This window comes from Idiotropiscis lumnitzeri, chromosome 3 (genome assembly GCF_059441095.1).
Source record: "Idiotropiscis lumnitzeri isolate Australia: NSW breed Sydney's pygmy pipehorse chromosome 3, RoL_Ilum_1.0, whole genome shotgun sequence".
In the NCBI taxonomy this organism is placed as follows: domain Eukaryota; kingdom Metazoa; phylum Chordata; class Actinopteri; order Syngnathiformes; family Syngnathidae; genus Idiotropiscis; species Idiotropiscis lumnitzeri.
The window spans coordinates 3,805,350-3,818,268 of NC_142393.1; the positions used below are offsets into that span (position 1 = coordinate 3,805,350).

At 42.7% G+C, this 12,919-nt stretch overlaps 3 protein-coding genes across 3 annotated transcripts; 1 reads left to right on the plus strand and 2 right to left on the minus strand.

Moving 5' to 3' along the window:
• Positions 1–275: 275 nt before the first annotated feature.
• On the minus strand, positions 276–5,844 carry LOC148339458 (cyclin-Y-like protein 1). Its single transcript, XM_088290451.1, has 10 exons — positions 5,055–5,844; positions 4,899–4,973; positions 4,779–4,813; positions 4,306–4,406; positions 3,502–3,537; positions 2,759–2,810; positions 2,560–2,679; positions 1,409–1,575; positions 688–850; positions 276–615 (listed from the first exon to the last, which is right to left on the minus strand). Exons 1-10 carry the CDS (start codon positions 5,209–5,211, stop codon positions 496–498), a joined length of 1,026 nt encoding a protein of 341 aa, XP_088146577.1. The 5' UTR covers positions 5,212–5,844; the 3' UTR covers positions 276–495.
• Positions 5,845–6,179: 335 nt separating this feature from the next.
• mettl21a (methyltransferase 21A, HSPA lysine) lies at positions 6,180–7,147 on the plus strand. Its single transcript, XM_088291293.1, has 3 exons — positions 6,180–6,423; positions 6,498–6,609; positions 6,699–7,147. Exons 1-3 carry the CDS (start codon positions 6,277–6,279, stop codon positions 7,094–7,096), a joined length of 657 nt encoding a protein of 218 aa, XP_088147419.1. The 5' UTR covers positions 6,180–6,276; the 3' UTR covers positions 7,097–7,147.
• Positions 7,148–7,149: 2 nt separating this feature from the next.
• Positions 7,150–12,818, minus strand: LOC148339460 (cyclic AMP-responsive element-binding protein 1-like). Its single transcript, XM_088291292.1, has 8 exons — positions 12,630–12,818; positions 10,844–10,931; positions 10,611–10,757; positions 10,424–10,524; positions 9,942–10,081; positions 9,675–9,857; positions 9,452–9,605; positions 7,150–9,377 (listed from the first exon to the last, which is right to left on the minus strand). Exons 2-8 carry the CDS (start codon positions 10,922–10,924, stop codon positions 9,233–9,235), a joined length of 951 nt encoding a protein of 316 aa, XP_088147418.1. The 5' UTR covers positions 10,925–10,931; positions 12,630–12,818; the 3' UTR covers positions 7,150–9,232.
• Between the last annotated feature and the right edge of the window lie 101 nt (positions 12,819–12,919).

The window sequence follows — 12,919 nt, forward strand, 5'->3', positions numbered from 1 at the left end:
CTTTTGACATACAGTCTGTAACATTCACAAGTCACTGCAATAAACAAAGTTGATTACAGGAATGGCAGATGATGATGATGAGCTCTGCTGCTTACGTTTTTTTTGTGCTAAAATATTGGAAGCATTTCTCAGTTTGATGCAGTGCATGGTAAACTGACTTTCTTACTTATACCTCGTTTCCAACGGGCTCCAAACAAAGTCCAGACTTTACGATCCTGAGCTCTTTTCACAACAGTTTTTTTTTTTGAGAGAGAGAGAGAGACATCACACCAAAAAACAACAACTGTACTGTATTTTATTTTAGTTGAATAAAGTCTGATACATTTCAGCCAAAATAGCCTACATAGTAAGCAAAGCAAAATCTACTTTTGTCTCCATGCAGGGAGCAACACCACAGGGTCGCATCCCAACGTTCCGCAAAGTATTTTAGTGAACAGCCATAATTTCAAATTCATAGCTCCAGTTAAAACATCTGGGATCGTAGCCCATCGTTGCTTAGGACAGTACTGCCTTTGATTTCTTGACAGCACCCAAGTTATCTGCACTGACGGACCTCCGCAAACAGGATTTGCTCTGCAGGTGCTTGTACCGGTCCTCACACAGCCTGGAGATGGCCTGAAGACAACAACATTGCACGTTTGTAAGTGATGCATGCCAGAACAGGGCCGAGCGTCTCCGAAGACTCACCTCCAGCTTTTGGGCCCGCTTGTTACTGAGTGGCTCCATAAGGAAGCCAAAGTTGTTGTCATCGGCGAGCGAGCGCAAGTCAAAGTAGTATTTGGCGTACACACTGGCCGGGACGTTGATGTTGAACTGGAGCAACTCAAGGAAGTGACGCTCCATCTCATTCCTGCAACGTCAAACAGATTGTGTCGGATAGATTGGGTGGTCTTCTTTATTTTGGTAATTTTATAGCCGCGCACAGTTAAAAATGGGCAGTTGGTCCCGTTGTGGGCGTGAACAGAACCCAATAGCTTTGCGGCTTCTCTCATTATCTTTACATTCATTGCGTGAGAGGTGCACAGTCTTTGACAAGGAGGAGGCACAAGCTGACTCGCTGAAGTTCATGAAGGAGCTCTCGAAGTGTTTGTAAGGAATAGTAAGCTGACCGCCACAGGGGACGATTTAAATTTGCCATCGAGATCACAGATCAGCGCTGTGAAGTGGGCATTTGGAGATGGTTCATGTTCGTGTGACACAAACTCCTTCCAACTTGCATGCTAATGTGCTCATCAAGTAGGCCGTACAGATATAAGGCACTTAAAAACAGCCCCAGCTAACGCTAACGTTAGCGCATGTCCATCTGTGGTCCCCGCGAATAGTCATTTTGGTCTGAAAACAATCAGAAATCCGCAGATAGGCGGAACATTTTTATCCTTGTACTTGTCAAATTACAAGCAACACTCACATGTCCTCCACAGTGACGTCTTTGAGGATCTGGCAGTAGTCGACATTCCATACTGCCTGGTCATCCCAGACTTTCGAGGCCAGCAGGATGGCACCTAAAACAATGCGCTTCCAGTTGGAGGGACAGATGTCCATCTCTGCATATGTTAGCAGCCGCTCCAAGTACACCTGCGAGAGAATCATCCTTTACCTCATCCAGTGCGAAAAATATCCTAAAAGTATCAACCTCATCAAGTCTTCTCTCAAATAAAAACGATCAATTAAGTCCAATCCCATAAATGTATGGACCGGTGTTCCATAAAGGTAGTATACTTAGTCCTGTTCTGTTTAATACGAACCTCAATCAATCTGTGTGCAATATCAGCAATGTTGCGATGGATGACGCTATTGCCATTTTTGTCACATAAAATCTGTAGCAGATGTAGAGTAAACTATGATAAGATGAAGATCACTTCCTGGCTGGAAAAAAATTGGATGTATATGGGGATAAAAACCAGTGGTGGGCGGTCGAGGCCTTCTCTGCTGGCCTAACATAACGAAGAAATTGTGATCGTATTCTTCACATCGATGTCGTATTATATCCTAGTGTTGTATTTTAAGGTGAGCGTTTTTATCCAATCAGAATTCAGCTAGCTCCTGTTGCCGGGCAGGTTTCACAATACCAGTAGCACGCACTATTCGTCCGAGGTCTTCAGATACAATCGTGCGGGTGTCTGTTGTGTGTCTCGAGGGGGCTTTTCTCGTTGATAGACAGTTGCGATAGCCAATCAGATCACGAGTTGGTTACAGCGAGGCCTTCTCGCTGGCCCTACGCTGAAGGTGATAAACGCGTCTTGTGATTGGGTACTCGCTTGTGAGGGGGCAGCGCTATGCGGAATCAACACACTGGCGAACGTTCGAAAATCTTCAATATATTCTCACTTTTTTTTTTTTTTTAAATAACAATGGCTGAAGGAGGGAAACGTGTGGATTTAATTGCAGATACACTTGCACGGCCATTTTCATGACGGACCTTTCGAGAGAAGCTTGGCGGTCCAACACTCACTCAGTAATGTGTAAGTGCGTTTCTGTATATTATTTGTCCAGCCGTGGTTGATATCACTTGACTTGACCAATCTTAATGAGGGTGCTCCTGCAGTGTCATGAACTCACCAGTGTCACAATGGCGCACTCGGCGGTAAGCTGTGCAGAGCTGAACAGCGTGCGTATGAAGCGGTAGATGAGCCTGTGCTCGGGGTTCACTGCTGAGTAGTCATCAGCAACTTTCTCGTGCTAGGAAGTGAGTAACGGCAACTGTCCGTCACGAGCCAAAACAGAGAGCGGTGTGAAAATCGAAATGCTTTCATCTCACCGATAGTGGGTGTTTCTTCTCATCAAATATGTCCAGTGAGCGACTGGAATCCCTGCAGGGGGGAGAGGATGGAGAATTAAAGGTGCGCTGTGTTGGATATTTTTGTTTTCTTTGAGCTTGGGAATTTTAGGGATTTAAAGGTTAACAATTCTAACATTTATTCAAACCTTAAAAATATTTACCTTGTATTTTCCTTTAACAGCATAAATTCACAAGTTACTGCATTTTACAGTGTGCAAATGAGCACTTATTCTGAATTTGCTGTCTAGCTGAATTGTATCAATAAAAAAAAAAATCCCAACTCCAAAAAACTGATGGATGACGAAAATACCTCATATCCTTTACAGAACTTCTCTAAATTGTTGAATGCACATTTCTAACTGTTCACTGGTGAACGAGCTAAGGCAGTCACCGAGCGGCATAAAAGTGGACTCCCTCGGAAATGATTCGTCTTTGTCATGGATCAAACTGCTTTTGTGAATTTTGCTCTTCAGCTACTTGTTTGAGAATAGCAAGTGAGGCAAAAAAGTAGTAAAACATTGAACAGCAGGACGTGCGTTTCAAGGTTTCGGAAACATCACATTAGGTTGACCTGTGAAGATTATCACGCAATTTCGGCTCATTCTACAAAAAAATCTCAGTGTCCCGAACTTTTTGTGGGAAGTGGAAGTACATCGAAGTTGCTCTCCGAAAGATGCTGCTACAAAACACTCACACTGAGTAGACAAGAAAAGCACTCTTACCTGTTTTTTATGTGATAGTAAATGGCCAAGGCCACACTGGAACAGAAAAAGAAGGAAATCATTAAAATTTGGGGATTTGTGTCAGTGATCAGAACAGATGGAAGGAGGTGTCTTAAAGTATTCAAATTGTATAGTTGTACTCATTAGGAGTGTCATGATATACAAATGTTACGATACGATAATAATCACGGTATTGTGGAGAAGTTGGCGATATTTAAAAAAAAAAGCTCACAGTACTATATAAAATCTCATGAAATTGGTGGGGAAGTCCAGATTCATTCAATTTTTTTAAATCACAATATTGTGTTTTTGTGCATAATAACAGCATTGACAAAGATTTTTTTATTGTTGCATTTGTTGTTGTATTTGGACTGTTTTGATTGTGTGTTTCTGTACACACAAAATACAAATAAATAAACATGAACAGTTGCATGTAAATGTCTCCCTCTGAATTCAAATTAAAACGCACTAAAAAACTAACCACCAGAGGGTGCTAGACCTGCACAAATGGAAAACAACTCTGGCTTTTTAACACATTTGCTGTCATTATTACCATGACCTGACAACGACAATATCTTGGCAATTTTAATATCACTATATCGTTCATGCATCTATTTGTATTTTTTTGTGTGATTTTTTTTTTTTTGTCACAATCCTACCTGCTGCTTGTCTGACAGCTATTGAGGCGGCAGCACAGTTCAACAATTTTGGGAACCCTCATGCAGAAGTCCGCTCGTCAACGTTAGATTGTAGGAACGACACTCCATTTCCATACTTGCCAGAGTGCAAAGAAAAGTCATGTACCATTTGATGGTGTTCTTGAGGTTGGGCTGGCTGACTGTGCTGTCATCTAGGAAGATTGTAGAGCAGGAGCTGTACTTCCTCATCAAAATGCCAGGCGACATCTGCTGGAAAAGGCAATGTTTAGTCAAATGGTAAGGAACCTGCTTAACCCGAATGGATCTTTCTTTCCAAGCCTGTCATCCCACCATCTCAATGAGTTCCATACGACTTATGTTCACAAGAGGGTCCAGGCCTATACAGTTGATTTTAGCTTCACATTGCGCACCGCACATGAAAATTCTAAGTCAACAAAGACACTGTAGACCCGAGCCAATGTTGAACCTGTAGCCTTTTTGGTGTGAGCATTATGGCAAGCCACTCATCCACTTTTGCAACCTCACAAGTGAAAGTGACTAGACGGACTTTAGCGGATGAGTTTGATCAACAATGAGAAAGGAATCAATGAGAAAATTACAATGGCAAGTTAGACTCACATTGTTCATGTAGTTGCTTTTCCTTTTCTCTCGCACTAAATTCAAAGGCGAGAAACAGCACAACATTTCGATGACGCTCAGGTGAGTAATGATGACAGAAAGTGACAGAGAAAAGCTCACCATCTGTCTGAGACTTGTTAAGGAACAAGGTCGTGGCTCTGGGGTGGTCCGATGGGTTGACCTCTTGGGCCAGTTCTGAAAGGAAAGAAAGGTCATTCAAATACATGCGTAGCTCAATGTTGCAGCACTGTGCAGAGGACGGTGCTCGTCTCTCACCGTCAGGGAGCTCTCTATCACTTATGTGTTGCAGGTATGTCCCAGTGTCCTCACTCACATCCTCTCCAGTGAAAGGACATTCCTCCAGCTCCAGATCTCTCCTGTGGTTCGTGGGACTCTCTCTTGGAGAGATGCAGCAGGACACCGACCCACCCATTGCTTATTTTACCATGAAACTATCAAGAAATCTGGGCTGCAGGGTGATTGCAACCTTGAAAGTCCAAAGTGTGTCATGCACGATATCATCGGAGTCTATTTCTTAATTCAAGAAGCCTTGACTGTTCGCCTTTACGTTAGGGTAGGTTTCAATATGTAAAGCCGGCGTGTAAGGCTCCTTAACGAAAGGTGGCTTCGCTTTAGGGAACAAGGATGTGCTGTGTTTGACAAATATGCAAACAGACTTGACAGATCTTGAACAGCTGACATGTTCAGGGCGTGAGCGTAGCAATGTAAGCAGTGGTGCATTTTTGGATCGCTTCAAACATGTCCGGTCATCTTACTGAGCAGAGATTAAAAACACAAAGTCACGGCTTTCTCTTGACCCATGAGTAGCTGTCCGGCTAGCTTCCGCATTCCATACCAGTCAACGACTTCACTTTATATTTTCAAAGGAGCTGACAACTCCGCCTCAATTAAAAGCCAGCGCAGAGTGTAAATGCATGGATAAAAATAACTAATAACAATCAAGTTAGCTTGATCAAAAAAGTACAGCATTATTTGTTTCTGACGATATCCCACATTAGCTGTCATTTCTGCACATACTGCGCGACAACTGTCGTCCACGAGCGCTTCCGATGACGTCAGATCCGGGGTATATCTTTTCAAAATAAGCAGCTCTTGCGATTGAAGTAAAAAAAGATGAAACACGACTGCGTAAAGTATTAGGATATATATTAGGTTTACCAATTTATATATATATTATATTATATTATTATATATATTATGCTTTTATTAAATGATTTGTTTTGTCAAAAGTGATTTACATAATCGACAATGGTAAATATTCCGAGAGCAAAAAGTGATGTCCAACTTGACGATGGGCGACAGACGGCGTTATGTTTATAAATATATGTAACTCAAATATAGGTTCACAAACCTGACTGAGTACAAAAGAAACGCATACTTTTTTTGTAGCGGTAATATTCACCGGAAGAAAGTGGAAGTGTGATGACGGATGATTGAGCTTCGGCGGAAGTTGAAAATGTAAAGGAAAGAGCGCATCATGGCTCTGGTTCCGTATGTGGAAAATGCGGTCCCTGTGCTTTCCAAACTTCAGAATTCCTCGGCGTGTTTTCATTTTGCCAACCATGATATCATCATAGCTCAGGATTGGAAGACGCTTGGAGTGGCAGCGGTTGTGTGGGACGCGGTCAGTGGCCTTAATGATTGAGCAGCATTGCACTTCATCAATATGCTTGAATTTACAATAACGCACATTTGCAGGCTATTGTCTTGTGTATGTACTTGGAGCTGGGCCATGTCGATCTCAAGGGAAAAGTGTCCATTGAGTTGGGAGCAGGCACTGGACTGGTGGGCATCGTTACAGCCCTGCTGGGTAACTTGCACTGATGGTGTGACTGGTGGTGGTGAGACCTTTGTAGTTAGCACACTTCCAAAGTAAATGTGACTTTCTTGACTTTCCAGGTGCCAAAGTGACCATCACCGACAGGAAATGTGCCTTGGACTTCCTTTCTACCAATGTCGACGCCAACCTGCCCTCTGACCTCCGCGAATCTGTGTTGGTGTCGGAGCTGTCTTGGGGCGAGGGCCTTGCCCGCTTCCCAGCTGGAGGGTTCGATCTAGTCTTGGGAGCAGACATCGTTTACCTGGAGGACACATTTGTGCCGTTGATGCAGACTCTTCAGCATTTGTGTGGAGACGCCACTGTGGTGCTGCTCGCATGCAGGATACGCTATGAACGAGATATCAACTTTTTGACCATGCTGAGGGAGCAGTTCACCGTCGAGGAGGTTTACTATGAGAAAAACCGGGACATTCATATTTACAAAGCTTGTAAACAATTGCCCAGGAGTGATTTATGATTTCATTTTAAAGACTTTCCATCGAAATAAATGTATGGCTTTGAAATCCAAGCTTATCAGAAACACATTTATTAGCAGCTGCCAAAATGTAACAGCTCTAACATTTATGTATTATACAAGTTGGTGCGGACATAAGAAAATAAATGAAAAGCCACATGTAATATAACAAAGTCTTATACATAATACTTAAGAGGACTAGAAGGTATCCCATTATGACCAAGCCTTTCTTGGGTTGAGTGCACTTTACAGTCCTTTTGCAGAATGATTGGCCAACTAATACAATGTGCAACACCTGATCAAATTCAGATATGACATGATCTTTAAGTTGAAAAATAACTACCCGAACATTTTGAGAACAATGAGTGATTTCATTTGTTCCAGTGCTTCATGTTTAAATGTTGAATACATGGGGGGGGGGATACATATTTCGAATCCAAACTATGCACTCCCAATTTTCCCCCTTTAAAGAAGGCTAGATGGTCAACCACCACATTTACAAAAATATACTGTGATGTACGGCTGGACAATATAGTGAAAAAAAATATCAATACCTTGACAATGTCGCAGACATGCAATTATATTCTTAACAAATTGTCTGCTTTTATGACCACCCAATCGTTATACATTATCTCTGGGAATTATAATTAATTTGCTTGCTTATTCTGCCGCATGAAAAAATGAACTTTTGCTTACAATAATAAAAGTGTCATTTCTTTACACCAATGTTAAATATCGCAATACCAATGTCGCAATAGTCAAAATCCGTGTTTTCCAATATCGTGCTGCCATACTTTGGCGTTTGCTTCATTCAGTGCGTGAGAAGAGAGCAATAATTGTGGCAGAACTCATGGCTGCTTCTCCTTGACAAAATGCCGTCACGCAATGCGCTGGCCAAGAACAACCTCCCAACTCACCCGACCTGGCTCCTTATGTTTTTGTTCCTTTCTGCCAAGGTCAAAGGGTCACAAAGGAGAACCGTTTTGAAGACGTGGATGACTCAAGATGGCTGTGATAATCCTTCCAAGCGTGCATGCAGGCAATGCAGAGAAGGGGAAAATATGTAGTTTGGATTTAAAACATCTTTTAAAAAAAAAATAATAAAGCGTGGAAATTTTCAGACAGACCTGATATATCTGGATTGTTTCAGCTAGGAAAAGTGCATACGCGATACCACCTCGTCTTACTAATTGGAACCTCTCAAATGGAGAAGTTAAAATACATCATCACGAGCCGTTTGTGATGTTGTATCTGTTGCATAAGCTGTAAGCAGGGCTCATTATTTTTTGGTTTTTATTTTAAGAAAATAACGACATCAGAAATGAGAATAAAAGCCACAATACAAAAAAAGCATTTCATATTACTTGGATCACACACACGCTTTGCGTCCATTATTATTTCTCCACATTTTGCCATCTCCTCTCATTGCAGGTCTGAAAACGACCTGGTTTATTGCAAACACAGATGTGTGGAACTTCAGTTTTTCTTTTAAAAAAATGGTGTCGATGCCAAAAAACAACAACAATCCAAAACAAAAAAATAATGACCCTGCAGTAATGTTAGAGACAAAATGCCAATGAAAAAAAATTGGGATGGCTCGTTTTCTGCTGCATTAAACACGAAAGCGTTTTTTGTTCACGTAGCGAGGCAAAGTGAGCCAACAAAGAGGAGCAGAAGCAGATCGGAAACACCGCTCCAAGATCAAATCCATGCTGCGAAATGCAGGTGCCCCATCAAACCACCGTGAAGCAACTTGGAGCGCAGTTTGAATGACGTGAGATCTACACGTTAGCCGGGCACCGCCAGGGAGGGGGGGGGGGGGGGGGGGGCAAGTGTTCAATCATTCGCGCCAATGACATCTCGCAGCTCCGTCTCCAGTTCAAGACTCACTGACAGAATCCCGTCCTTTGGACACCCCTCCCAGGACAAATCCACGTTTCACCATGTCAAGAGAACAGAATGAACAAACTTAGTACAGGTAGTTAGCTTTGCTTACCCGGCCACGTAAATTTCTTGCAGGTTTTTTTTTTTTTTTAAGAAAGCAAAACAATTAGAAAAGGTAGAGTGGCATCCGTATGCATGGCTCTTTGGGGAGTCTCTGTACATGGGCGGGCCCTCGGCAGGCGATCGACGTTGCGCCTACTCAGATTTGTGGCAGTACAAGTCTTTGAGGGCTTTGAGTTCCTCAATAAGCGTTTTGTTCTGGTTCTCCAGCACGGCTACACGATTCTCCAAACACTTGACATACTCCTTCTTCTTCCTGCGACACTCACGGGCAGCCTCCCTGGATAACAATCACAGAACGGTCTTGAAAATTGTCTAAGCTTGTGTTCTCATGCCGGAATATCAGACACATACCTGTTTTTCATAAGGCGCACCTCTCTTTTGCGCGTGACTTCCTCTGTTCCCGTCCCTGTACCCAACACCGGCGAGGTCGCCATGACAACCCCGGGGGTGATCGCGCTGGATGCCGCTGTGCGGATCTGGTAGGCCTGAACATCTCCGGAGGCGGCTGACGGGTTGGAGGGAAACGGTAACTAAGAGAAGCGCCAAAGAAACTCTGTTTGCCATCTCCTCTCACCTTGTACAACCACCTGGTTGCTAGGCAACAGGATCTGCTGCCCATCGCTGGTCTGGGCATACTGCAGGATGGTGGTGCCAGTTTGGCCCGCGGCAGCATTGGCCATGGTGAGTGCTTGCAAGCCCTGAATGCCGTCAGTGCCATTATTGGCCAACTGGATGGCCCCTCCCTGGGTGATGGCGACTACGGCGGGAAATTATTGGGACAAGTCAGCCTTAAAATGTCCTCAAAGCCGCATTGCCAGCTGGCAGATGGCAATGAACATACTGTATTGGCCGCTGCTGGTTTGGTAGATGGGCGTGGGCATGGTGACGGTGGTGATGGCGGGTGCCGAGTCGTCTTCGGACTTTTCTTCCTCGATGCACGCGACTGCTGGAGCGTCTGACGATAAATCGTTTAGGATTTTCCTGAAGACAAAAGCAGACAAATGTGACTACTGAGAAAGATAAATGAGTTTGCAAAAAGGATTGACTTTTTTTTTTTTTTGCAATTTAATATGCAACTATTTTTTTTCAAGGTTAATAAATCAATCTGAATTGCAATAAACAATATCACGAATTGTAATACATAAATATAACACCTAATGACCAACTAAAATTAACCAGCCCCCAAATTGCAGCCTTTGCAAATTGAAATTGCATTCTACTACATCGGGTAGATGTGCTACATAAAAAAAGAAGAAAAAAAAAAGAACTAAATAGCAGGTTTGGCAATGTTCTTGGAAAAGTATTAAGAAACAACGAACCAACCTGTACGAAGGTCGTCTGGACAGGATCTCTCGCCTCTTCTGAGAATCTGTGACGCTGTCGACAGACTCCTGAGAATCGTCACTTTCACCAACGGTTGAAATCTTTGCGGGAACACAACAATTTCATCTTACATTTCAAGTGTTTATGGCTATTTTGGAGACCTAAGCATCAGGTATCGGCTGCACACCTGTACTGCTTGGATCTGTGGGGACTGGATAACTGAGGGCTGGGCCGCTTGGATCACGCCGTGCACTTGGACGGTTTGGCCGTTGGGCAGCTGCACCAAGGCCACTGTTGGACTACTGGATGACACCTGGCTTGATGCTATGGAGGCCTGCGACCAGGACAAGTCACCCAGTTATACACTTTCTGCTCAGTGATAAATTAAACTTTTTCAACTATCAGTGGTGATTTTGTTACCTGGGCCAGGCCAATCTCAGACTCTTGCTTCACACTCGATTCACCACTTTGCTGTGTGTCGGCACAAGCTTCCATTGTCATTTAAAATCTGCACAATGAAAGAAGAATCTTAGAATGTATGTCCATTTGCATTAAAGCATTGCGTTAAAGTGCACAGCCGACATTCAGCGGAGACGCTTTACCTCAGCAACTTCTAAGACAGGGGTCACCAGGGCGGTGAGGATCGCATGTTCTAGAAATAGCTCACCAGTGACGGGACATTCGGATTTTGTAGGAATGCTCCTTGGCAAAGGTTTATAGAAATAAAACGTTCCATATTGATATTTATACTTAAAGTGTATTTTTCAGCTTAATTCCTATTCCACACAAGCAATATTATTTGATTTCTAACTCCTTTAATTATTTGAGAAATCATTAACATGGTCACTTAAATGATTATCATTGACTTTTAAAAATATATAACAATTAGTGCTGTCAAGTGATAAAAAAATTAACTAATTAATCACAAAATATGTCCATGATTAATTGTGATTAATCACAACAATTTTTTGCGAAGCTTGTCACAAATAATTACATGAATATCTTTTATGCAAAATCCCCATTTTTAATTATATTTAAATCAACGACTGTTCTAACAGATTTCTTTGATTCTTGAAAACAATCTAAACTGAGACATCTGTACAGGCATTTTTCTTTTTCTCAAAACTGACCACAAGCACCACACTCCAGCAGTGCAAGGCCTAGTGGTAACTTTTGAAGAGTTTTTTTTCCTGAGATGATGTGCTAAAGACGCACAACTAATATGGTACAATACTTGCAAAGTATGCAAATAATTTTTAAATACAATCAAACTGAGTTAAAATATTTCACTAAGTTAAAGAAAATTTGATTAATCTCCAGAGTTAAGGCTTTAATTTTGATAATAATAACAATATGAAACGTATTTTGAGCAAAATTGTTATTCCAGAAACATGCATCAAACTCTTAATACTCAGCATTGATCAGTCCCCAAAAAGTAGCTCTCAGTTTGATAAATGTTGGTGACCCCTGTTATGAGGCACCCCGAAGGAGGGTGTGGCTTTCTTAACACGCGAGTATGCATATTTTATGTCATCAAAACAAACATGCAACAATCATACAACAGTCATGATGAGCCGGGCTGGCAAACCAAAATCTTTCTGATCTAATTTGTTGTCTGTCTGAGTTCTGTGCAGAAATACTGCAAGTAGCTTGCCGCTAGCCACCGTGGCCAACATTGCTGGCTTAGCATGCTAGCTAGCTAATAGGGAGATATTCACTTTAATTCCGTTTTAAAGACAAATAGTTAGTTTCCCTCGCATTCCCGCAGTGAACCGTTATTGTTCATCTTAAACTGCGCCTCCGTTCATTAATTCAACATGCATCCATGTGATTTCGACTGCAAAGTTGCACGCAGTGAGAATTTGCGAGGGAAAAATTCTATAACTGTGTACCACACAGTTTATATGCTTCAAGTTTATTTCAAACAATGTATTTGCTAAAATGTATCAACTGCTTCTGTGACTTAGTCCAGCGGTGTTATGAATTTTCTCTCTCTCTCGTGTTTTTTTTTAATGTAGCCAAGTCTCCATCTAAGTCTGACTTATTTTTTTTCTCTCGAACATTGCAGCGACTGACTCATTTTAGTGAGCCTCTGCAACGCCGCCGCCATGATTTCTTTGTTGGCGTTGTGCAGACACAAGCCGCAAATAAACGTTGCGGGCAGCCATCTAACTGTCTAGCAAAGATCGGATGCGTATCCTCTTACCAACACAGACTCGCTTCGTCACTCCCGGGTCTACGGAGCTCCACTTTTATTCAGACCGACACGTAAGAGACCGCGTCAGGCTACACCTCCGTCGCGTCACCGAGAACAACAACACCGAGAGGAGGACGAGGGCGACGACGACAGCGAGAATCGGCAAGGAACGAGCGGATGTCCGGAAAGCACCGAAGAAGTCCGAGCAGCCGAAAATTCACGAGTATGGGCGAAAGCTTCTTCCTCTTCTATTAAAGAGGCAGGAATACAAGCATTTGGTTACATTAGCGCCACCCGCG

Bases quoted from the DNA above. Each gene is read 5' to 3' on its own strand.
- mettl21a (XM_088291293.1), top strand. From the start codon at position 6,277: ATGGCTCTGGTTCCGTATGTGGAAAATGCGGTCCCTGTGCTTTCCAAA. The intron at 6,424-6,497 runs GTCAGTGGCCTT...GCACATTTGCAG, and splicing joins CAGCGGTTGTGTGGGACGCG to GCTATTGTCTTGTGTATGTA. The intron at 6,610-6,698 runs GTAACTTGCACT...TTGACTTTCCAG, and splicing joins CATCGTTACAGCCCTGCTGG to GTGCCAAAGTGACCATCACC.
- LOC148339458 (XM_088290451.1), bottom strand. From the start codon at position 5,211: ATGGGTGGGTCGGTGTCCTGCTGCATCTCTCCAAGAGAGAGTCCCACG. The intron at 4,407-4,778 runs GTGAGTCTAACT...CTTTTCCAGCAG, and splicing joins AAAGCAACTACATGAACAAT to ATGTCGCCTGGCATTTTGAT. The intron at 3,538-4,305 runs GTACATGACTTT...TTTCTGTTCCAG, and splicing joins CTCAAGAACACCATCAAATG to TGTGGCCTTGGCCATTTACT.
- LOC148339460 (XM_088291292.1), bottom strand. From the start codon at position 10,924: ATGACAATGGAAGCTTGTGCCGACACACAGCAAAGTGGTGAATCGAGT. The intron at 10,758-10,843 runs GTAACAAAATCA...TCCTGGTCGCAG, and splicing joins CTGAGATTGGCCTGGCCCAG to GCCTCCATAGCATCAAGCCA. The intron at 10,525-10,610 runs GTGTGCAGCCGA...GTTCCCGCAAAG, and splicing joins CACAGATCCAAGCAGTACAG to ATTTCAACCGTTGGTGAAAG.